Source organism: Pleurodeles waltl, chromosome 4_2, assembly GCF_031143425.1.
Source record: "Pleurodeles waltl isolate 20211129_DDA chromosome 4_2, aPleWal1.hap1.20221129, whole genome shotgun sequence".
Lineage (NCBI taxonomy): Eukaryota > Metazoa > Chordata > Amphibia > Caudata > Salamandridae > Pleurodeles > Pleurodeles waltl.
This window is the reverse complement of record NC_090443.1, coordinates 281,212,157-281,237,175: the sequence shown is the minus strand read 5'-3', so window position 1 is coordinate 281,237,175 and position 25,019 is coordinate 281,212,157. Positions and strand designations below refer to the sequence as shown.

The following is a 25,019-nucleotide window of genomic DNA, read 5'->3' as shown; positions in this document are numbered from 1 at the left end:
TGCTCAAGTTAAAGAGGAATATTAACATAGGGGTGTCAGTGTATATTTACAAAATGACAAGCACAAGTGATATGCAGCCACAAAATTAGTATTTAAGAAAAAACTAAATCCTTTATCTAGGAGCAAAATATGCTTTTTTTCTTACAAAATTATTTCTCAGGACCAAATTACTCAATTTTCAAAATGCCTCGATTTGACATCTGAGTGATAATACTAACTGATCTGGGGACACTGTGTACCGATAGCTAGGTGCTAGTAGACACTTTTTTAATATCATGTGTTTTTTTTAAGTGTAAAGGCATTTCATGACCTATATTGACAGCTTCCTAAAATCGTAATTTTACTATAAAAGGTTGCTTGTGTGAAGTCGGAGTTCGGAAGTTTGGCATACCTAAAGAACAAGTTACTTACCTTCGGTAACGCTTTTTCTGGTGGATACAGTAGGTACCTGTGGATTCCTCACCTTATGAATTCTCCCAATACGCCAGCATTCAACGGAAATATTCTTCCTAGCTCTTCACGTTGACGAGGATGTCACAATTGCACGGTTCCGCACGTGACTCCTTCTGACGTCATCGTGGCAATAAGAAGTCCTTGCAGGTGTTCTGATGTCAATTCCCTTTTTCCCGCACCTTCGATGCTAACGTTTTTTCCTGGCTCTCGAACAGTTACTGTTTCGAATGTATTGTTGTCGAGTTACGTCTCCACCAAAGAAATCGGCTTTAAGCTTTGTCATGTGTGCGGGGTCGCATGTCGGTCACAGATCCTCCTCATGAGGACTGTTTGTGGTGCGTAAGCTCCGACCACGACGTGGAGGGGTGCGTGTCCTGCCAGCGGATGAACCCAAACCAGGAGAGAGAGAGGCTAAGCTCTTCTTGGCAAAAACTAAGAAGGAGCATAAGGGTCATCGAAAATCTAAGGCGAGGCTCTTCTTCACATAAGTCCTCAAGGTCACATCTGTTGCCACAACTTCTATAATGTGAGAAGTCCCTCGTGTAAGGGAAGAGACGAGGAGCTCTCTGTGTATTGCAACTTCCCATCCTATTTTCAATCCAATTCACATTTATTTCCAGACCAGTAATCGGTGTGGGAGAAGCAAAGTAGGAAAAATTAAACAAATTAAGGGGTAGGATCTCAAGACGTTTTTTTACATACTTTGAACGAAGGCAACATGGCAAATTGCATTTGGCCTGAAAAAAATATTTTTATCTAAATTTCTTTAAAAACAAATGTTCTGTGAAATGTATAACTTCGCTCAATTTTCTTCAGATGAAAAAGTCTCTTCAAGGAATTAGGCATTATAGCCTGTTAAAAGGTAACCTGCTACCAACGCTGATGTCTGTTTAAAGTGAACACACTCCTAAGACTTTTGTTTCTGTGCTGAGCAAATGCAGCCCTGCAACAAACACAAAAGCTGGGTCAGGCACAGTGCCTTGAGACTTTGATTGTGTGCTACAACATACTGGTCCTGCGTTCTTCATGTGCCGACCCATAGCTACTCCTGGATGGCAGCACCAATAAGACTCTGTTTTGCTTTGACGGCTTCAGAAGATCCTCTCCTCGTGTGGGGCAGACTGGCTGGCATCAGTAGGCTGACAGTTACCATAAAAGATACTCCTTGTCTCACACTAGGAGTCTCTTGTACAACAGGCACATGTTATTATGGACTGCTGCAAGGTTTATACCAGTAGTTGAAGGTCCTGAACCTCATTCTATTACAAAGGAGAGGGTCATCATAAAAAACAAACAAAAAAAAAAAGCTTTATTCGATCAATTGACCATAAAAGCAACATAAAACAAAACTAGCAAAAGGTACAAGAATAAATAATAATTTTTTGTTAAAATACAGGTTCTACACATCTATAAAATTAGTTTGAAATCATTAAAACAATAAAAAACTCAAATTACACATAAAGCTCTAAAATGAAAATGTCACTTACCCAGTGTACATCTGTTCGTGGCATCAGTCGCTGAGGATTCACATGTTGTGCATAGCCCGCCATCTGGTGTTGGGTCGGAGTGTTACAAGTTGTTTTTCTTCGAAGAAGTCTTTCGAGTCACGGGACCGAGGGACTCCTCCTCTTTGTCTCCATTGCGCATGGGCGTCGACTCCATCTTCGATTGTTTTCCCCGCAGAGGGTGAGGTAGGAGTTGTTTGTTAGTAATAGTGCCCATGCAATGAAGTGAATAAGTATGTACCTATCTAAGATTTAATATATTTACAAATGTACAAAGTTGAAGCTAACTTCCAAACGGCTACAGGCTCCTAGGGAGGTGGGTGGGCACATGTGAATCTTCAGCGACTGATGCCACGAACAGATGTACACTGGGTAAGTGACATTTTCAGTTCGATGGCATCTGTCGCTGTAGATACACATGTTGTGCATAGACTAGTAAGCAGTTATCTCCCCAAAAGCGGTGGCTCAGCCTGTAGGAGTGGAAGTAGTCTGAAATAAGGTTCTTAGTACGGCTTGACCTACTGTGGCTTGTTGTGCTGATAGCACGTCTACACAGTAGTGCTTGGTAAATGTGTGAGGCGTAGACCATGTGGCTGCCTTACATATTTCGTGCATTGGAATATTCCCTAGGAAGGCCATGGTAGCGCCTTTCTTTCTGGTTGAGTGTGCCCTTGGTGTAATGGGCAGTTGTCTTTTTGCTTTAAGGTAGCAGATTTGGATGCACTTAACTATCCATCTGGCTATACCCTGTTTCGATATTGGGTTTCCTGCGTGAGGTTTTTGAAATGCAATACACAGTTGTTTAGTTTTTCTGATGTTTTTAGTTCTGTCGATGTAGTACATTAGTGCTCTTTTGACGTCTAATGTATGTAGTGCCCTTTCAGCTATGGAATCTGGCTGTGGGAAGAACACTGGTAGCTCTACCGTTTGATTTAGGTGGAACGGTGAAATAACCTTTGGCAAAAATTTAGGATTGGTCCTTAGGACTACTTTATTTTTGTGTAGTTGGATAAAAGGTTCTTGTATTGTAAACGCCTGAATTTCACTTACTCTTCTTAGAGATGTGATGGCGATGAGAAATGCAACTTTCCATGTTAGGAATTGTATTTCGCAAGAGTGCATAGGTTCAAAGGGTGGACCCATGAGTCTTGTTAAGACGATGTTGAGGTTCCATGAAGGAACGGGTGGTGTCCTTGGTGGTATAATTCTTTTGAGGCCTTCCATAAACGCTTTAATGACAGGTATCCTAAATAGTGAAGTTGAATGGGTAATCTGCAGGTATGCAGATATTGCTGCTAGGTGTATTTTAATGGAAGAGAATGTCAAGTTCGATTTTTTTAAGTGTAGTAAGTAACCCACTACATCTTTTGGAGATGCGTGTAATGGTTGAATTTGATTATGATGGCAGTAGCAAACAAACCTTTTCCATTTGCTTGCATAGCAGTGTCTAGTGGATGGTCTTCTGGCTTGCTTTATGACTTCCATACATTCTTGTGTGAGGTTTAAGTGTCCGAATTCTAGGATTTCAGGAGCCAGATTGCTAGATTCAGCGATGCTGGGTTTGGATGCCTGATCTGTTGTTTGTGTTGTGTTAACAGATCTGGCCTGTTGGGCAACTTGACGTGGGGTACTACTGATCGGTCTAGCAGTGTTGTGTACCATGGTTGCCTTGCCCACGTTGGTGCTATCAGTATGAGTTTGAGTTTGTTTTGACTCAATTTGTTTACTAGATATGGAAGGAGAGGGAGAGGGGGAGGGGGAAAAGCGTACGCAAATATCCCTGACCAGTTCATCCATGGGGCATTGCCTTGAGACTGCCTGTGTGGGTATCTGGATGTGAAGTTTTGGCATTTTGCGTTCTCCTTTGTTGCAAATAAGTCTATTTGAGGTGTTCCCCAACGTTTGAAGTAAGTGTTTAGAATTTGGGGGTGAATTTCCCACTCGTGGACCTGTTTGGTGATCTCGAGAGAGATTGTCTGCAAGTTGATTCTGGATCCCTGGAATAAACTGTGCTATTAGGCGAATGTGGTTGTGAATTGCCCATTGCCATATTTTTTGTGCCAGAAGGCACAGCTGTGTCGAGTGTGTCCCCCCCTGTTTGTTTAGATAATACATTGTTGTCATGTTGTCTGTTTTGACAAGAATGTATTTGTGAGTTGAAAAGCTTTTAATGCTTGGAAAACTGCCAGTAGTTCGAGGTGATTTATATGCAGCTTTCTTTGATGTACGTCCCATTGTCCTTGTATGCTGTGTTGATTGAGGTGTGCTCCCCACCCTGTCATGGAAGCATCTGTTGTTATCACGTATTGTGGCACCGGGTCTTGGAAAGGCCGCCCTTTGTTTAAATTTATATTGTTCCACCATAGAAGCGAGAGGTATGTTAGGCGGTCTATCAACACCAGATCTAGAAGCTGACCCTGTGCTTGTGACCATTGTGATGCTAGGCACTGTTGTGAGGGCCGCATGTGCAACCTTGCGTGTGGGACAATGGCTATGCATGAGGACATCATGCCTAGGAGTTGTAATATGATCTTCGCCTGTATTCTTTGTGTTGGATACATGCGTTGTATAATCTTTTGGAAATTTTGAACCCTTTGTGGACTTGGAGTGGCTATTCCCTTTGTTGTATCTATTGTCGCTCCTAGGTATTGTTGTACCTTGCACGGCAGAATGTGTGATTTCGCATAGTTGATGGTGAAACCGAGTTTGTAGAGGGTTTGTATGACCTGATCTGTGTTGTGTGAGCACCTTGTCAGTGAGTCGGTCTTGATTAGCCAGTCGTCTAGATACGGGAATACATGTATTTGCTGCCTTCTGATGTGTGCAGCCACTACTGCTAGGCACTTTGTGAAGACTCTTGGTGCAGTTGTTAAACCGAAGGGCAATACTTTGAATTGGTAATGTATTCCTTTGAATACGAACCTTAGGTATTTCCTGTGCGACGGATGTATTGGTATGTGGAAATACGCGTCTTTGAGATCTAAGGTTGTCATGTAATCTTGTTGCTTTAGCAATGGTAACACTTCCTGTAGCGTGACCATGTGAAAGTGTTCTGATTTGATGTATGTGTTTAGTGTTCTGAGGTCTAGGATTGGTCTCAGTGTTTTGTCCTTCTTTGGTATTAGAAAGTACAGTGAGTAAACCCCTGTATTTGTTTGTGTATCTGGTACCAGTTCTATTGCGTTCTTTTGCAGTAATGCTTGAACTTCTATTTCTAGAAGGTCCGAATGTTGTTTTGATATATTTTGTGCCTTTGGTGGTATGTTTGGAGGGATTTGTAGAAATTCTATGCAATAACCATGTTGGATAATTGCTAAGACCCAAGTGTCTGTTGTTATGTTCTCCCACTCTTGGTAATACTGACTTATTCTTCCCCCCACTGGTGTTGTGTGGAGGGGATGAGTGACGTGTGAGTCACTGTTTGTTTGTAAGTGTTTTGGGGCCTTGAAATTTTCCCCTGCTTCTACGGAATTGTCCCCCTCTGTATTGGCCCCGAAAGCCTCCCCTTTGGTACTGTCCCTGGTAGGTGGACGGGGTTGACTGAGGTACTGGGTTGTGTGGATTGACCCAGAAACCCCCCTCTAAAGGTTGTCTTGCGGAAGGTGTTGAAAGTGCCTCTGCTCTGCGGGGAGTAGAGCGCGCCCATGGCTTTTGCAGTGTCAGTGTCCTTTTTTAGCTTCTCAATTGCCGTGTCCACTTCAGGTCCGAACAATTGTTGCTCATTGAACGGCATATTGAGCACCGCCTGCTGTATCTCTGGTTTAAAACCAGATGTTCGTAGCCACGCGTGCCTTCGGATGGTTACTGCCGTGTTAACCGTTCTTGCTGCTGTGTCCGCTGCGTCCATAGAGGAGCGTATCTGGTTATTGGAGATGTTTTGGCCCTCCTCAACCACTTGTTTCGCCCTCTTTTGTAGTTCTGTGGGTAGATGCTCAATGAGGTGTTGCATCTCATCCCAGTGGGCTCTGTCATATCGCGCTAGGAGCACTTGAGAGTTTGCGATGCGCCACTGGTTTGCAGCCTGTACTGCGACCCTTTTACCGGCTGCATCGAACTTTCGGCTCTCCTTATCTGGGGGTGGTGCATCGCCCGATGTGTGGGAGTTTGCTCTCTTGCGAGCCGCCTCTACCACAACCGAATCTGGTGGTAGTTGTGAGGTGATGAAAGCTGGGTCTGTGGGAGGTGCTTTATATTTTTTTTCCACCCTCGGTGTTATTGCCCTACTTTTGACAGGCTCTTTGAATATGTCCTTTGCGTGCCTTAGCATTCCTGGGAGCATAGGCAGGCTTTGGTAGGTGCTATGTGTGGAAGAGAGGGTGTTGAAGAGGAAGTCATCTTCGACAGGCACCGAGTGTAGAGACACGTTGTGGAACTCTGCTGCTCTAGCCACCACTTGTGAATATGCTGTGCTGTCCTCTGGTGGTGAGGGCTTTGTAGGATACGCCTCAGGACTGTTGTCCGACACTGGGGCGTCGTATAAGTCCCAAGCATCTTGGTCCTGGTCACCTTGGCTTAAGGTGGTGTGAGCCGGTGAATGTGAAGGAGTCTGTGCTGGTGAAATGGGAGCCACAGGTGGAGGAGAGGGTGGCGGAGTTACCTTCTTCACCAGTTTTGTTTGTGGTGTTTGTTCTTGTTGGAACTCCAGTCTCCTCTTCCTCCTAATAGGGGGAAGGGTGCTTATTTTCCCTGTTCCACTCTGTATAAAAATCCTTTTTTGAGTGTGGTGCACCTCAGTGGATTGTAATTCCTCTTCGAATCTATGCTTTCGCATCTGAGAGGACAGTGATTGTTCCTCTGAATAGGAACCGGTAGTTGGCTCGGTTGCGGGTCGTTTTGGCACCGAAACCACGTCCACGCTCTTTTTTCGGCTCCGAGGCGACTTTCCTCTTTTTCGGAGTCGGCCCCTCTCGGCGTCGATCCTCCTCGGTGCCGCTGTCTCTGCGTCGAGCACCTTCGGCTCCGCTATCTCGGCGTCTATCTTTGCCAGCAGCACTATCTCGGTCCCGAGATGGCTGGGTGCCTGTGTCTCGACCCGAGTCGGACGATCTCGGCACTATTTCGGCCTTCTTCGTGCCGATGGTCGGTCACCGAGTTTATGGGTTGAGCCATGGCCTGACGGCAGTGGCGTCCCCTGGGCCTTGTTAGTTTTCTTATGTGCTATCTTCGACGTCTTACTCACTGTTTCATGGTCGTCGAATTCGTCCGAGTCCGATTCATGGATCGAGAAGGCTTCTACTTCTTCTTGTTCCTCGAAATCTCGGTGTCCTGTCGGCGTGGACGCCATTTGCAGTCTTCTGGCTCGGCGGTCACGGAGCGTTTTTCGGGACCGGAACGCACGACAGGCCTCACAAGTTTCTTCCCTGTGCTCGGGCGACAGGCACAGGTTACAGACCGAATGTTGGTCTGTATATGGGTATTTGTTGTGGCATTTAGGACAGAAACGGAACGGGGTCCGTTCCATCAGCGTCGATGTCACACGCGGTCAGGCCGACCAGGCCCTGACGGGGGATCGAAAACTACCCCAAAGGGCAACGGAGAGGTTATCGTATCGATGCGATGTCGATGCTATCTAACCCGATCCCGAACGCAACAATACCGACGTATTTTTCTGATTTGGAGCTAACTTTCCGTTCCGAAACCCGGAGCGAAAGGAACACGTCCGAACCAGATGGCGGAAAGAAAACAATCGAAGATGGAGTCGACGCCCATGCGCAATGGAGACAAAGAGGAGGAGTCCCTCGGTCCCGTGACTCGAAAGACTTCTTCGAAGAAAAACAACTTGTAACACTCCGACCCAACACCAGATGGCGGGCTATGCACAACATGTGTATCTACAGCGACAGATGCCATCGAACAAGGATAATAACCTTAGGTTGCTTTTTGGAGATGGCAGCGTATGCGCCAGGCTGTCGCTAAATACTTGCTCACTGGAAGAATTACATCGACTGAATTGTGACTTTTTAACACCCGTAGAGCCAAGGAACAGTTCTTAAATCCCATAGCCCTACAAGTGTTGCGGATCCATTTTGATTGCGGATTCGCATAGGCGGGACAGAAGAACATAAAGTGTTCAATGGTTTCAGAGGTATTGCCACAAGCAGGGCATATATCAGGAAGACTGATCAGCCCCCACCTATGAATCAATGACAGCAGGGGCAAAGAGCCGAAACGAAACCTTGCATACAGGCTTTTGCCGTGCAGATCCGGTATGATGTCCAAATAGGATTCAAACTTTGGAGTCCATTTAAGATCAATAAAAGAATTGGTTAAACGACCGTGAGATTTACAGGTTAACATAGGACCAATAAGTTAACTTTAAAACATTTTTATGCCGTCTCTCTAGTTTGCGGGGATTTTCCCAATAATCGCCCAAACCCAAAACGCGGAACCAATGGGACACATGACAAATCCAAGGGAGAGTATTGGTATTTTGACATTTTAATAGGTCAAGTAATGCGGTCTTATATGTATCTAGTTCAGGGGTAATCCATAGCCTGATCCAATACAGGAGGGGTCTTAAAATAACTAGTTCTGCTTCTCGACTTAACCCCAGATCCAAAAATATTGGAAGCAGGGGTGTAGAGCGTGGACACGCAATCAAGGCCCTCGCAAAGTTGTTTTCCCCCACTGAGATCTTATTGCAGTTGGAGAAATCCCATACTTCCGCTCCATACAGGGCTGCACCTTGTGCCTTGGCTATATAAATCTTTAATGCTGTGGAAACAGCTTTTGCAAAGGAACCTTGATAGAAGCGCAGTATGGATGAGGCTCTGTGTTGTAACAACCCTGCGCTTTTTGTGATCTGCTCTTCCCATGATAGTTTACTAGTTAGCCTGACTCCCAGATAGTCTATAGAGCTAACTTCCTTCAAGAGAACACCATCGATTTAAATGGAACATCTTTTACTAGGCCCTTTGGAAAACACCATTAGTTTTGTTTTATTAATGTTAACCTCCAAACCGTGATCGCTACAAAATCAATTGAACCGATCAACAAGGACTTGCAACCCCATCGGTGTCTTGGAAATGAGGAGCGAATCGTCCGCGAAAAGCAGGATAGGGATTTTTTGTGTATTCAAGGAGGGAGCGTCATTCTGGTATGTGGACACAGCCTTCACTACTTCATTGATAAATAAAGTGAATAATAAGGGGGCTAGCACACAACCTTGGCGGACTCCTCTACTAATTGGGATCTGTTCTGTCAGTTCGCCTTGTTCACCCCACCTCACTTGGGCATAAGTGTTTTCATGTAATCGTTTTAGCAGGAGTAATAAGTCCTCTGGAACTCCCAATCTGCCCAGCACTTCCCACAGTTTAACTCTTGGGACCAGATTAAAAGCAGATCGCAGGTCTATAAATACTACATATAGACGCTGCTTGGCGATAAGAACATATTTCCAATACAATATAGCCAATCGAAAGACCTGGTCTACCGTGCTGGTTTTAGCACGGAACCCTGCCTGTAGTTGGGAAAGAATTTGGTGCTGCTCAACCCAGCTAGTTAGCCTCTGTAGAATTTGTTTGGCGAAAATCTTTTGCATGTTGTCTATAAGGCTAATTGGCCTTTAGTTGGCTGGAAGGTTAGCATTTCCTTTTTTTATAGATGGGTATGATTTCAGCCCCCTTCCATGTACCCGGGATTTGTCCCCCTGCAGCTATACTATTTGAGATAGCATTGATATACCAGGACCAGATATTTGGTTCCGATCTATAAAGATCTCCAGGAAGTTTGTCTGGTCAGGGTGCTTTGCCAAGTTTCAGACTGTTTATATCCTCAAGGGTTTCTTCTACTTTAAAAATGAGATGACCCTTAGGGATACACTGGGCCCCCACTTGGAGGGGCGTACTGGGGTTCAAATCCAATAGCATAGATGAGGAGTAGACTGCATTAGTGTCCGTTGAGCCCTCTGGTAAGGCATAAAGAGTGGAAAAATGTTCTACCCAGCTTTCTGGTTGTATGTGGTTGCTGGGGCAACTCCTACCTCCATTTTCTCTTTTAGACAGAAGTTCCCAAAAACGCTTGTTATTCTTCTCTCTAGAGGCATTTAATAATTCCTGCCACAAGGAATCCTCCCACCGCTTTTTTGCATTGGACAAGGTTTCTTTACATAGAGACCTAGCTTGTTTGATCTCCCCCTGGGAACCAGACATTACTAGTGCTTTTAGCCCAGACTTAGCCTTTGAACACCTCTCATCGAACCATCCCTTACGTGCCCCTTTTCCTTCACATGGCTTTGACCGCCTTGCTTGGTAAAAGAACCCCTGTAGCTGAATGGACATACTATCATGTATTTTAAGAATCTGAATATTCCCCACAGTCTGGTCTTCGTACTCGGCCAAGCTATTTAAAAAGATTTGGTATATTGCTCTAATATGATGTGGGTTGGACATCACTTTTGGCCAAGTAATCTTAGTGAATTTATTATTCCAGCATGGTGGCGGGATTGTTGTAAAATGATTATTGAGTGTTCTCCTGAACATTTCTCCGGAGAAGGTAAGAAGCAAGGGGAAGTGATTGCTATCGCTTCTCACTACTACTTTCATGTCTTACAAGTGGGGCCACAACCTAACATCAACTAAGAAATAATCAATAGGGCTTGTGGACTTGCCCCTTTCAAATGTTGGTGCAATGTTCATATCAGATGGCGTCCTACCATTGCAGGCCCTAAGGCCGTGTTTTAAACATAGAGTAGCTAATTGTATGGCCACCCGAGATTTTTTGCAGGGCCGAGTAGTAGATAGTTGCGGGATCCCCCACAGCTCATCCTCTTCGTCAGTTAAGTCACTAATAAGGGTGGAAGGTTCAAAGGTACAATTAAAATCTCCAGCTACAATTAAAATAGTCGAGGGGTGAAGGCTTTCTACAAATTCGGACAAAATGGCCAAGGTGTGAGACTCAGAGCTGCACTAGACCGATCGTATATATAGACATTAACAATGACAATTGATAAGGTTCTTTTGAACATAATGCACTTAGCTTTTATATCTACAGAATCAATTTCCAAAAGCTTGTAGTCACACTGCAGGTTCTTGTTTACAAGTATTAACAACCCACCTTTCGCCCAGCCCAACCCCTTCTCTGAAGGTATAGCAGGAACACTGAATGAAAGAAATCCATCTATAATAGTAGCATCCTCTACCCAAGTTTCCTGAAAGAGACAAATATCTATATCCTTAATAAAAAAAAGGCCCATTCGCTATCATCTAATTTCTTTGCCAACCCAGCAATGTTCCAAGACATGAGTTCTAATGTACATTTGCCTTTGTTTATCACCACAGTTGAGCAACCAACGTCCCCTGGGCCCAGGCCATTACTACAGATGTCTAATGTTGGTACTTTATTGTTCCCCTTTGAAAGGAGAGGGTCTTCAACAACCCGTATAGCCCGAGGCACAAGAGCTACAGGACTACTGGAACATCCCAACCGCAGTGTGTAGAATCGTTTTTTATATTAAAAAGGCACTGGATGAAACCCACTGGCAGCCTCGCTTTCACTTGACAGTCACACAGTATCATATCCATGCCTTTGTATCCACAATGAAATACCAATCCTTTATCAGCTTGAATACTATCATGTAAAAAAAAAAAAAAAAATCTGTTCAGGAAACAATCATCACTGACTGTTTAAATTAGATGACCTCCAAAAAAACATATGCAGAGCATGTGTTTTTCTGACAGTTGTCAGCTTAACACAATGTTGCTATTTTGCTAACCTAGAATTATTTCGCCTAACTCAAAATGCTATTACGAACTCAAAGGATGTTACCTGCAAACCTCTCGCAGTTGAGGTTCTATAATCAGGAAACAAAGATATCTGTTAATTCCAGTCTTGAGGCTAGTCTACTACTATTATTGCTGACACAGGGGGCACTCAGTATGGAATCCGTACCTCTCTGTACAAGTATAGATCCATTTCTGGTTTCAGACACCATTTTGGAAACTTGGCATCAGTCTCCTTTTTGAGATATATGTTTCATTCATCTGAAACCTCTTCGACAGGGTTTGGTCTGCAAACATCTGTGGCTTCAGACTGAAGCTGTAGAACAAAAGGAGCCCAGCTTGGACTATAAAAACACCACAGTACTACATTTGGCTTATGTTTTAAGAAAGCTTCTTGTAAAGCTCATCTTGCAATATTCTACTAACAACAGACATTAGGTTCGCTAATGAGCATACAAGCTTTTAAGATAACCAATTGCCCTACAAAAGACATCACTTCCTGGCTTAGGTCACTGTGCAGAATTGACAGCATTAGCCTCACAATATTCATTCATACAATTTCTGATATGGAGCTGGATCTTGGGTATAAGTCGCCGCCACTCATTATCAGATGCCATGACCCACACGTTGCTCTCTACATTCTGAGAGAAACAAGAACAACAAATTATTTATATTTATGGTAAAGACTAACTGTAGAATTCTCATCTTTTGAATATTTCCTCAGGGATCCAGAAAGTTTTTCAGCAGTACCTCTGCATACTGGTATGTGGCACTGTGCGGCTCTGCACAGAGACTGTTGTGGTCTGGAAATGATGTGCGGGGACTATAAAGGTGCCACTCCTGTGTGCGGATGGCAGCTCCTTTCGAAGCTGTCCATGCCCCCCAAAAGCAGAGCCCCAAGAACAAAATTGGTTGTGCCCAGTGTGCAGATTACTAGATGTGGGATCTTATTAATGAAGAGAGCCCAATTCACAGAAAGGGGAGGATCAGAGGGTCAGTGAGAAATCTGTGGTTTGATAGATTCACTACAATTAAGAGCATTATTGAAGATAAGTAACTTGTTCTTCTCATACAGACTTCAATCTGCACATGCCTCACCTTCCAGATAGATATCAGGTCATTACCTATAGGGATGGGGTCTGTGAATATGGCTCAAACCAAAATGTTCTGTAGGACTGAGCGAATTAATTAACCCTCTTGGCGAATCTGGCTGTTCATAGAGTTTATTTAAAAAAAAAACAAATTAAGAGGTGACGCCCAAGTAACTGCATGGCAGATATTCAGAACAGAAACTCTGCGTGCCAATATAATGGTAGCAGCCTTGATCTAGGTGAAATGAGTTTGCAGTCCTTCTGGAGGCTGTTTTTTGGATAATGCGTAGAAGTTCTTGACGTAAAATACGATCCAGCGGCAGATGGTAATCTGTACAGCCCTTTATTTTAAAGCTCCAGCAAACGTTATAAAGAGTTGAGTGGCTACCCTGAGTTATCTGGTATGAGCAATGGAAAGCTCAGTGTTCTTATAGGGTCCAAGCCATGGAGTCTCTCCTCCTCCTTGTAGGGGTAAGGCGGAGCATAGAATGCCGGCAAGGTGATGGTTCGACTAAAACTGAACTGTGCTACAGCTTTTGCCAAGAAGGATGCTCAAATTCGCACAACCAGTTTGATTGGGATGAAGGTGGTGTATGGTGGGTTAAGACAGAGCCTGAAGCTCACTCTTTGATCAAGGCGAGGAGATGGTGACAAAGAACACCATCCTGAGGTGAGAATCAGCAGAGGACAGCTGTGAAGGGGCTCAAAGGGAGCACACATCATACATGTGAACACTAAGTTAACGTCCCACTGTGACATGAGAAAAGGCGAGGGGGGGAACAAATCCTTTAGGCCTTTCATAAGCACATCACTAGTGATATAAACAATAGGATCTGGGCTAGCAATCATAAAACGGCAGAAAGATAGCTTTTAACTGTGCCCAAACAAAGCCTTGTTGTACAAGAGACAAACCAAAAAGAACATCAGATAACTTGGCTTTTAGCGGTCAATATGGCATGTGCCACAACAACCAATGCTTGCTTTTGTCTGCGCACTCTCATTATTTAGCACTTTGCTGTTCTCAGTTAATTATGTTTTTAAACCTATGTGCAATCAGGTGTCATGCAATGTTCTACTTTTTGCAAGATTCCAATGAACAAACCGAGTGCTGGCCTCCAATGCCCAGCTACCTGTTGCACGTTACTGCGTCTGTCAGGTTCATATTCATGTCATCTCAATTTTAACAATTTAATCTATAAGATTTACCCTTATTCAATACACAATTTTCTTATTTCTTTGTTCCCTTCATTGTTTTTCAGACATCATTGCTTATTTCATTGATTTTCCTCATCAATGGTTTCAATAGTCACGTTACGGTTCACAAATCTTCATAATATTTATGTCACAAACCCAATGTATTTTGTGTTCAATAACCCTTCTTCAGGGGTATTTGCTCAAGTATATCCAATCTTCAACATGCTGAACACAGACATATCTCTGCGTGTGCCTTGAGGCTTTTTGCCACAATAAACCACAAATTTGTCAAAACGATAGGCATGTCTGGCTGCTAAAATGACATCAAATACCACCAGAGGGAAGTTAAAGATGTTCTGCTGTTGCCACTCAATCGCCATGCATGAATGTGGCGATTGCCAAGGCCTGGGTGCAGAACTCTGCCCTCTTGCTGCGACTGCAGGTCCTCCCGGAGGGGCAGCCTGATCAGAGGACAGATGCTCAATCATAGGAGCCCTTGATGGAAGGAAGGAAGGCTTTCAAAGCCTAGGTGGGTGGTCCGGAGCTCCATAAGGTTGAGATGAAATTGGGCCCCTGTCAGGGATCCACATCACCCTGGTGGCCGACCCAACCCAGAAGTGACACATCGGTCACCACTGTCAGCTCCAGGACAGGGGTATAAGAAGGGCTTGCTGACTCAATCTCAGTCCAATAACCACCAGTGCATATCTTTAGGAGTCTCCTTCAAAATCTGTAAGTGGTCAGAGGGGTAACCTTGAAGTTGGGCCCACTGAAACTTCAGATCCCACTGCAGAGTCCACATATACCACCTGGTGTGCTTGACCAGCAAGATGCAGGAGGTCATCAGTCCCAGCAGCCTCTAGGGGTGTTCACAGTCTGGAAGTGTGACATCCCCTGCACAGCTAACTTTCCTGCCTGTCCAGTAGGCCCTGGCCTGGTGGGTGAAGCGGGAGGGGGCCCAGGGGGGCATTGGCATCTCCCTCGGAGGAAGGTCAAATCTGCATACCTAGGGCAGTGGGTTTCTTTAAAGCTCCTGTCTTGGAATGCAGGTCATCCTGTGGGGAGGGGTGTGTAAGACCACAGCCCAGACAGGCTTGTGTTTCTGACCTCTCAAGAGTGGAGGCTCTCACCCTGGGAGGTCAGATTCTCATATACTGGTAGCAGGCTGGCCAGAACCAGTCAGTGAGCTCACCAGCAGTTGGCAGGTTTTTTAGGGGGCACCTCCGAGGTGCATTAATTAATAAATCCATCACTGGAATCAGTGAGGGTTTATTAATACAAGATGTTTAATACCAAACATCCCTACGTTCAGAGAAGCCATTATGTAGCTGGAGAACTCTTATTGACCAGTGTCCAGCACATGTATTTAAAATGGCTTCCCTGCATACTTACTATGTCTAAGAATCGTCAGACATAGTAGGGGTGTATTTGTTCATGCATATATGCCCTCACTTGTAATATAATGCACCCTGCGTAGAACTGAAGGCCAGCTGTAGGGGTGACTTACAGATATTACAAACAGTGTTTTAGGGGACATGGCACACAAGTGTGTGCCATGTAGTGTTTCAATTTTCAGAGCACCTTGTCACGCAGCCTGAAAGGCAATCTGCATAAGGTTGGTGCTGGGTCCCTCCGAGTGTCACAAGTTGTGCTGCAGCTCTGAGGGGCCCTCCTCAGTACCCATGCCCCAGGTACCATTTACTAGGACTTAGAGATGCTGAAGGGCATGGTCACTTGGGGATCATGTGACCACGGGTCTTGTTTTGGGGGAGAAACACTGGCACTGGGGGCCTGGTTAGAAGGAACCCAGTGCACTTCAGTCAAAGTTGCATCTAAAAACCAGGCAAAAAGTGGCTGAGTATTGCAACCAAAACCCAGCTTCCTACAACCTCTATGAAGGGGAGGATGGGCTCCACAGATTTTTTTTTTTGCATCAACTGGAGTTCTTCCATCAAGACAATAATTTTAACCTCTAAGGTGGAGAGCTACAGGTAAAGGACCTTGGCTGCCCTACACATGACCACTGTGTAAGAAGCTCTCTCCTTAGTGGCAGGGTCAGGGTTGAGAGGAGCTGGGACTCTGGAGAAATGTCAAGAGCACTGGCTTCTTGAAGGCCATCAAACCAACTTTTTTCTTGGTATGGCAGCCCTTTCTCATCATCTGCATTATAGTTGTTGTCTGAGTCTGTACCAATTCAATGTATGTGGTCTTCCTTATAGAGGTGGTAAGGCAAGTTGAAGAGGCAGAACTTTCACAGAAGTTAATTGTGGCATCGGTCAAGGTTGTAGCAGCACTGTCTAGGAGTTAGAGAGCACAATGGGCACCTCGTCTTCAGTTGGAATCAGCACTGGGGCTCAAAGGTTTGGCATGGAGCGACGCTGTAGGGCCTTCTTAGGGGAATGTGAGTGACGGTAAGGGGCCAGCCAGTCTTTCTTCGACCTGCCCGAATACTTGGAATGCGACAACGACCTACCTCAGGACTCATTCCTGTAACTTCGGGACTAGGAATGACTTGCACCAGTCTTATCAAAGAGTGTTACGGTGCTTGTCAACAGTTTCACCTTGCGGTCTTGTATGGTCTTCTGTTCATCGACATGCAGTCACTGCAGACCTCAAAGATATGGCTCAACCCCAGGCAAAACTGATAAGGATCTGTGAGACATTTGTTTGTGATAGTCCTTAAAAGTCTTGAAACCTGTAGTTTTGGGTGGTCAAATTTCCGTAAAGTGTTTTAAAGAGACGAGAAGTAGTTCTAAATCCACATCTAGTAGTGCGAAATGAAAGGAAGATGTCAGCGCTAGAGAGTGGCACCTATATAGGCTCCGCACATCATTTATGGAGAGGAACAGTCAGTGTAGAGCCACACAGTACCATCCAAGTGGCGCTCAGTGGTACTCCTGAAAATGTTTATGATCCATTCTGATGCATGGGGAAATATTAAAAACATGAGGAATCTGCAAATATAAGTCTGTCAGAAATTCTTCTTTCCGATTATCCTCCGGTTGCGCCTCACAGCATACATTACTCAGCATTTTAATGTACTCATGGCGATGTTTTGGCTGCTAAGCTCACAGTACAGAAAGCTCAACTTCTCAATGAGTCCTAAGTCGGTCTTTACTGTCCGATGTCCCTACTGCAGGTCAGAGTGGTTTATGCACTAAGGAAATCTTGGCTTTCTACAGTCTTTACTTGCACCACCAGCCTTTCCCTGTACCTCCATTTGTGTTAGCAACATGTTGTCTTCCTTGCTTCTGTGACTCAATAAGCCCTAGGGTTAACCACAGGGAGTAAGAGGGATGTAGCACAAGGCTCTCCCCTTACTGTCGGACCTGAGTATAACATCGTTGCTATATGAATGAGCAAGGATACCCACAGTTATTGGAGCATCATGTAAGGTGTGTGAAAGCCTTTGTGGTTCTCTGCAACAGTGTTCCAGTGGCACCATCTTTGTGGTTTCATGTGTGCGAATAGCTATAGCTACGTAAGAGCGCTCGAGTGGGAGTGCGCTTGTAGAGTATTTGTGACTGCTTGTCTGGTTCTGAGAAGAGTGCTTCTGTGGCTGTGATAAGAACTGCGTGGCTCTGAACATTTTTGTGGTGCCATACTCACCTTGGAGTGTGTTGGAATGTCGAAGTTGATGACCACGTCCACATGGGGAATATCCAGCCCTCGACTCGCCACATCTGTTGCCAAAAGGATGGATCTCGTCTTGGCCTTGAATTTATTGAGTGCTCCAAGGCGTTTATTCTGAGAAAGAGGGAGATATGTTAGAGTTTAAGGATGAGATGCTAACTGTGGGGCTGCGAAAAATCAAAGTGTGGGAACAGACTTCATAAACTGAGCTGCAAAAGGAGCTCCATAGAGTTGTATACTGGTGATTTGATCAATGGTACATTAACTCAGAAATGGATTTTTAAACAAACACAGAAAACTACTAGTTATGGTACTTTACAAGATGTGGATCATAACGAAATATGAAGGGTAACCAGTACACTGAGTACGCACTGGAAAATTTCAGTTGGTGCCCCAACACCTCTGCTGAATTCTTGGGAGCTCATGCCTCAATACTTCACTAATAGCCCTGTCTCTGTCGGTGATACACCAATCATATCCTTGGATTTGTTGGGGATCCTGCTCATTACATCGCTCATCATAGGTGCAGAAGCATGTGAACTTGTTAGGCTCGTCCTCGTATGGAGTATATTTAGGATCACCAAAGAAAAGCTATGATAACCTCTTGGAACCTTAGCTTAGCAACTACCTCATAACTACAGATTGTGGCTTAATTTGCAGTAACTTAAGTGGTTAGAGTGTAGCTACTTTTGGTGCGAACCATGGGACAGACTCCAATAGTGGGACCTCACAACAAATCAAAACACAAATCACCCCCTGCTAGTGTCCTCAGTAGTGGGGGCCGCTTTGTAAAAGTAGTGGTAGGGCAGGTGGAGGTGGCTCGATTAAAAAATAAAAATAAAATACAAGTTCACATACCTGTGAACGGCTGCCGCCTCTCCTCAGTTTTCTTTTCCTGGCAGCCCAGAAGCACAAAGTCTTCTAGACTTGCCTAAGCCAATCACAACGCTGCTGACACCAGCATGACTGCAGCATTGTGATTAGTCTGAGCAGCCCGCTTTGGCGCTCAGATAGGGAGTGACAACAGCTGCATGTTTCTCAACCCAGCTGTGCAATACAGCCCAGTGGAGAAATGCTAAGTGTGCATGTCTGTTTGGCCAGCCCAAGACTGCCAGCCAAAGCGTTAAGCGCACTTATGGTGCTGGCTTGCACTGAAAAAATAAAATAATAATAACACTGTGATATTATCTTTTTATTTTTTGCACAGTGGTGCGACACTCCTCCGTCTTACGGGAGGAACCACCGCTGGTCCTCAGCGCAAGTAGCATGCAGTACTAGAGCTATGCAACATGACAAAGAAAACCACTGGGAGGGCAGGGCCCCTCATCTCAAAACAGCCAAGAGCAAGACAGAAAGAGCAGAGACATGATGTTCAGGGAATCTATTCCAACATCAGTAGTCTTGAGCATGTGCAATTATACAGATGGTGGCAACTTTTTCAAAACCCTCACATTCAGCTTAAGATGGGGTACACTCACCAGTTTGTATACATGGGCCTCTCAGTCGCCAAAATAGCATGTAGGTCAGGAGGAGGATACACAAAAGATGTGAACTACTGTTTCAGTCCCACCAACTAATGATTTTATTTTTTTGATGGCGAGTTTTCTGGTAAAGCAATGTTACATTGCTTGGGATGGCACTTTAAAGTCCCCTGGATCTTAGCCCATGCTGCAGGGCGCCATTATTTTTCCAGTCCTCCTGACCACACTGATAGCACAACCACATCCGTCTGTAACTTAGGCAGGCATTGCCTCCACATCCTATCTGCCTGGATTAACAAACTCACAGTCCTTTACTCTACTAAACTATCATCGTTCATCATTCTTCCACAGTTAATTGGTGGATCTGGTATTGTTTTACATTATATTGCATACCGTTAGATGTAACTTTAATAAACTGAAATAACTCCATTCAGTCCTTTAGAGCAGTGGTTACCAACTTTTTATCATTACTTGAACCCAGGGACCCCCCTGAGTCATTACTGGAAGACAGGGATCCAGGCCTAAACAATGATAATTTGAACTACAAAACAATACACAAAAATACAGAAACAAGCATTCCATCAAACACATATACAAATGATAATACATTTTATTTAATTTGCAAACAAATAAAAAAATAAATATAGGAAGGTCAGAGTTTTTCTAAATTCAATTGAAGCCGTACATTGTTGATAATATATTCTGTTTGATTGACCTGAACTGCTCCCAGAAATCAATCTGAGGATACGATTTTAACATTTAGCCTCCGATTTCAAACTCCTTGACATTTACAGTACATTTTAAAATGGCCAATTGTACATTGAGTGTATATACACTTTATTAATCTGTTAACAATAGTTACTTTTCTAAGCAGTCACAGACCACCTGAGGAGGTTTCACGGACCCCCAGGGGTCCCTGGATCACAGGTTGGGAACTACTCCTTTATAAGGATGATCCAATTTGTACATACCTAGTTTTTATAAACAACTGTCTATGCTGCACATGTAGCCAGTCAACAATCCCTCAGGCTCCTGAACCCCAAATTTATTTGTACCTGGCTCATTTGCCCATGTAGCGGGATAGCGGTGAATCCCAAGTTTCTCACCACCAATGCGGTCCTCTGGGTGTTGTTGCAGGTGCTGCAGAAGATCATGAAGGAGTTTCCAGCCAGCTCATTGAGGATGTATACCAAGTAACTGTCCTGGTGGTGTAAGCATAGAAAGAGAAAAGAAGAAGGCGGTAGTCACATCTACTGTTGAAGTTTATTTTTGGGCCAATAAGGATGGAACCTAAATTTGCCGCCTTGGTATAGGTTGGGATTAAGGCGAGTAGTGAGAAGAACTTCAAACAAGAGGAGACATTTTTTGGGGGGAGCCGTGGATAAGTTAAAAGAAGAAGATCTCACCTTAAATTTGGAGGGAATGAAAAGGTAATACTGTTGAAGCTTCTCCACTGTTTGGTACTTCGAGGACACAGCACACTTTACTGGATCCTTTAGAGCTGCGCGCTGAAGTTTTTGCACCTGTGATGAACAAGATCAGATTAGAGGGCTTCAGAATCTTAGGGAGAAAAGGGACAAATGGTGTAACCGTGGAAGTATCATTCTGTATGCACTGCTTCACTTACGTCAATACTGCACACAATTAGCATTATTTCTACAGGGCAGTGAGTATGGAGGCCAGTCAGCTGTGTTCTTCTAACAATGAGGCTTCTCAGTCATACCCTACATTGTTTGGAGTATGATCACTGGCAAAGAAGACATTAGTGATGATATGGGGGATTTTAGTGGAATGGCACATGAATGAGTGTGCCTTCAAGTGTATGCTGGACAATTCAACAACATGCTAAAGATTGTGATAGGTTGAAATTACATAGCACAAACAGTATACATAGGGGACTGCCAACAGTTGTATAAGGCTATTCCTCAAGTGTAAATACACCCAGATCAAAGACACTATAAAGCACTGACTGCCTCTCCAATGAAAAGAGGCTGTAACACCAACAAGCTCTCTGCCTTAATTCAATCCTCTCATAGTGACTGTAAGGTAGACCGATCAGCAAGCTGAATTACTAAAAACATAACATTTCCAGTCGACTGTTCCCTTGGGACAAACCATTCATGGACCAAATTAAGCTGCTTCTCCAGCCCATTGAAATGCAAATTACAACCACAGCCTCCTGGGTTAAAAAACCAATAATTGTATTGTAGACCCCAATAAAATTCTTGTCATTGCACAGACAGTTGAGCTAGTGTTGCGGTACATTCACTCATGCTTGTCCCTTAGGAGTACTGCAGACAAGTCAGACCTTCCTTCATTTCAACTCTGTAGGGGCGTTTGGAAAGGGCTATCACCAATACTCTCGCCTGTCTCCCCATTGCTGTGAACTGAACTCTAGGCAAAGTAGAGAGAAACTTCCAAAAATATTACTTTAATAATTCTTACTTTATTTCCCTAAATCACCCATTTTTTATCATTTGAGATTGCGCCTCATTCAATCATCAGATGGAATACAAAAATAACTAATCAGATCTGTTCTAAATATCCTGATGTAAACCTGTTGAGTTTCTACTGCTCAAACCCCTAAAAAAAGAAGCATGCTTGTCCATTGTGGGCAGATGAAATGAAAATGTCACTTACCCAGTGTACATCTGTTCGTGGCATCAGTCGCAGTAGATTCGCATGTTCTGCAATAGCTCGCCATCTGGTGTTGGGCCGGAGTGTTACAAGTTGTTTTTCTTCGAAGAAGTCTTTCGAGTCACGGGACCGAGTGACTCCTCCTTTTGTCTCCATTGCGCATGGGCGTCGACTCCATCCTCGATTGTTTTTCCCCGCAGAGGGTGAGGTAGGAGTTGAATTGTAGTAATAGTGCCCATGCAATGGAGTGACTAAGTATGCACTTATTTAAGGTTGAGATGATACATATATAAATAATTGAAGGTAACTTCCAAACTGCTACAGGCTCCCGGGGAGGCGGGTGGGCACATGCGAATCTACTGCGACTGATGCCACGAACAGATGTACACTGGGTAAGTGACATTTTCAGTTCGATGGCATCTGTCGCTGTAGATACGCATGTTCTGCAATAGACTAGTAAGCAGTTATTTCCCCAAAAGCGGTGGATCAGCCTGTAGGAGTGGAAGTAGTCTGAAATAATGTCCTTAATACAGCTTGACCTACTGTGGCTTGTTGTGCGGATAACACGTCTACACAGTAGTGCTTGGTGAATGTGTGAGGCGTAGACCATGTGGCTGCCTTACATATTTCTTGCATTGGGATGTTTCCTAGAAAGGCCATGGTAGCACCTTTCTTTCTGGTTGAGTGTGCCCTTGGTGTAATGGGCAGCTGTCGTTTAGCTTTAAGGTAGCAGATTTGGATGCATTTAACTATCCATCTGGCTATACCTTGTTTTGAAATTGGGTTTCCTGCATGAGGTTTTTGAAATGCAATAAAGAGTTGTTTAGTCTTTCTGATGTTCTTTGTTCTGTCAATGTAATACATTAATGCTCTTTTGACATCTAATGTATGTAGTGCCCTTTCAGCTACGGTATCTGGCTGTGGAAAGAACACCGGAAGTTCCACTGTTTGATTTAGATGGAACGGTGAAATAACCTTTGGCAAAAATTTAGGATTGGTCCTTAGGACGACTTTATTTTTGTGTAGTTGTATAAAAGGTTCCTGTATAGTAAACGCCTGAATCTCGCTTACTCTTCTCAGGGAAGTAATGGCGATGAGAAATGCCACCTTCCAGGTTAGGAATTGTATGTCGCAGGAGTGCATGGGTTCAAAAGGTGGACCCATAAGTCTAGTTAGGACAACATTTAGGTTCCATGAAGGAACAGGTAGTGTTCTTGGTGGTATAATTCTCCTAAGGCCCTCCATGAATGCTTTAATGACTGGTATTTTATATAGGGAAGTTGAATAGGTAGTCTGCAGGTATGCAGATATTGCTGCAAGGTGAATCTTAATGGAAGAGAAAGCTAGGTTAGCTTTTTGTAAGTGAAGCAAGTAACCCACTACATGTTCTGGAGTTGTGTGTAATGGTTGTATTTGATTAATATGGCAGTAGCAAACAAACCTCTTCCATTTACTTGCATAGCAGTGCCTGGTGGATGGCCTTCTTGCTTGTTTTATGACTTCCATACATTCTTGGGTAAGTTGTAAGTGCCCGAATTCTAGGATTTCAGGAGCCAGATTGCTAGATTCAGCGATGCTGGATCTGGGTGTCTGATCCTTTGGTTGTGCTGTGTCAACAGATCTGGCCTGTTGGGCAATTTGATGCAGGGTACCACTGATAGGTCTAGCAGCGTTGTGTACCAGGGTTGCCTTGCCCAAGTTGGTGCTATCAATATGAGTTTGAGTTTGCTTTGACTGAGTTTGTTTACCAGGTAAGGAAGGAGAGGGAGAGGAGGAAAAGCGTAAGCAAATATCCCTGACCAGTTCATCCATAGGGCATTGCCTTGGGATTGTTTGTGTGGGTATCTGGATGCGAAGTTTTGGCATTTTGCGTTCTCCCTTGTCGCAAACAAGTCTATCTGAGGTGTTCCCCAGAGTTTGAAATAAGTGTTCAGTATTTGGGGGTGAATTTCCCATTCGTGGACCTGTTGGTGATCTCGAGAGAGATTGTCTGCGAGTTGATTTTGTATCCCTGGTATAAACTGTGCAATTAGGCGAATTTGGTTGTGAATTGCCCAATGCCAAATTTTTTGTGCTAACATGCTTAACTGCGTGGAGTGCGTCCCTCCCTGCTTGTTTAGATAATACATTGTTGTCATGTTGTCTGTTTTGACGAGAATGTATTTGTGAACTATTATTGGTTGGAAAGCTTTTAGTGCTTGAAAAACTGCAAGAAGTTCTAGGTGATTGATATGCAGTTTTGTTTGATGTACGTTCCATTGTCCTTGTATGCTGTGTTGATCGAGGTGTGCTCCCCACCCTGTCATGGAAGCATCTGTTGTTATTACGTATTGTGGCACTGGGTCTTGGAAAGGCCGCCCCTTGTTTAAATTTATGTTGTTCCACCACAGAAGCGAGAGGTAAGTTTGGCGGTCTATTAACACCAGATCTAGAAGGTGACCCTGTGCTTGAGACCACTGTGATGCTAGGCATTGTTGTAAGGGCCTCATGTGCAGTCTTGCGTTTGGGACAATGGCTATGCATGATGACATCATGCCTAGGAGTTGTAATACCATCTTTGCTTGTATCTTTTGTGTTGGATACATGCGTTGTATGATGGTGTTGAAATTTTGAATTCTTTGTGGACTTGGAGTGGCTACTCCTTTTGATGTGTCTATTATGGCTCCCAGGTATTGTTGTACCTTGCGTGGCCGAATTTTGGATTTTGTGAAATTGACGGTGAACCCTAGTTTGAAGAGGGTTTGTATGATATGATTTGTGTGATTTGAGCACTCTATTAACGAATGGGCCTTGATTAGCCAGTCGTCTAGATATGGGAACACATGTATTTGCTGCCTTCTGATGTGTGCAGCGACTACCGCTAGACATTTGGTAAAGACTCTTGGTGCGGTTGTTAATCCGAAAGGCAGTACCTTGAATTGGTAATGTATTCCTTTGAATACAAACCTTAGGTATTTCCTGTGCGATGGGTGAATTGGTATATGGAAATAAGCATCCTTGAGGTCTAAAGTTGCCATGTAGTCGTGCAGCTTTAGCAATGGCAATACTTCTTGTAGTGTGACCATGTGGAAGTGGTCTGATTTGATGAAAGTGTTGACTACTCTGAGGTCTAGGATTGGTCTCAGTGTTTTGTCCTTCTTTGGTATCAGAAAGTACAGTGAGTAAACTCCTGTGTTTATTTGTGTGTCTGGCACTAATTCGATTGCATTCTTTTGCAATAGTGCCTGCACTTCTATCTCTAGGAGATTGGAATGGTGTGTTGTTAAATTTTGTGCTTTTGGTGGTATGTTTGGAGGGAACTGTAGA

At 44.0% G+C, this 25,019-nt stretch overlaps 1 protein-coding gene across 1 annotated transcript in view; it reads right to left on the bottom strand.

Moving 5' to 3' along the window:
- DDX47 (DEAD-box helicase 47) overlaps positions 1–25,019 on the bottom strand; it is a 117,689-nt gene that overhangs the window by 26,836 nt on the left and 65,834 nt on the right. The window contains exons 7-9 of the mRNA XM_069231119.1: positions 20,483–20,599; positions 20,132–20,278; positions 17,572–17,709 (exon numbers count right to left, since the gene is read on the bottom strand). Of these exons, the coding sequence (XP_069087220.1) occupies positions 17,572–17,709; positions 20,132–20,278; positions 20,483–20,599 (402 nt within the window). The remainder of the gene's footprint in view (positions 1–17,571; positions 17,710–20,131; positions 20,279–20,482; positions 20,600–25,019) is intronic.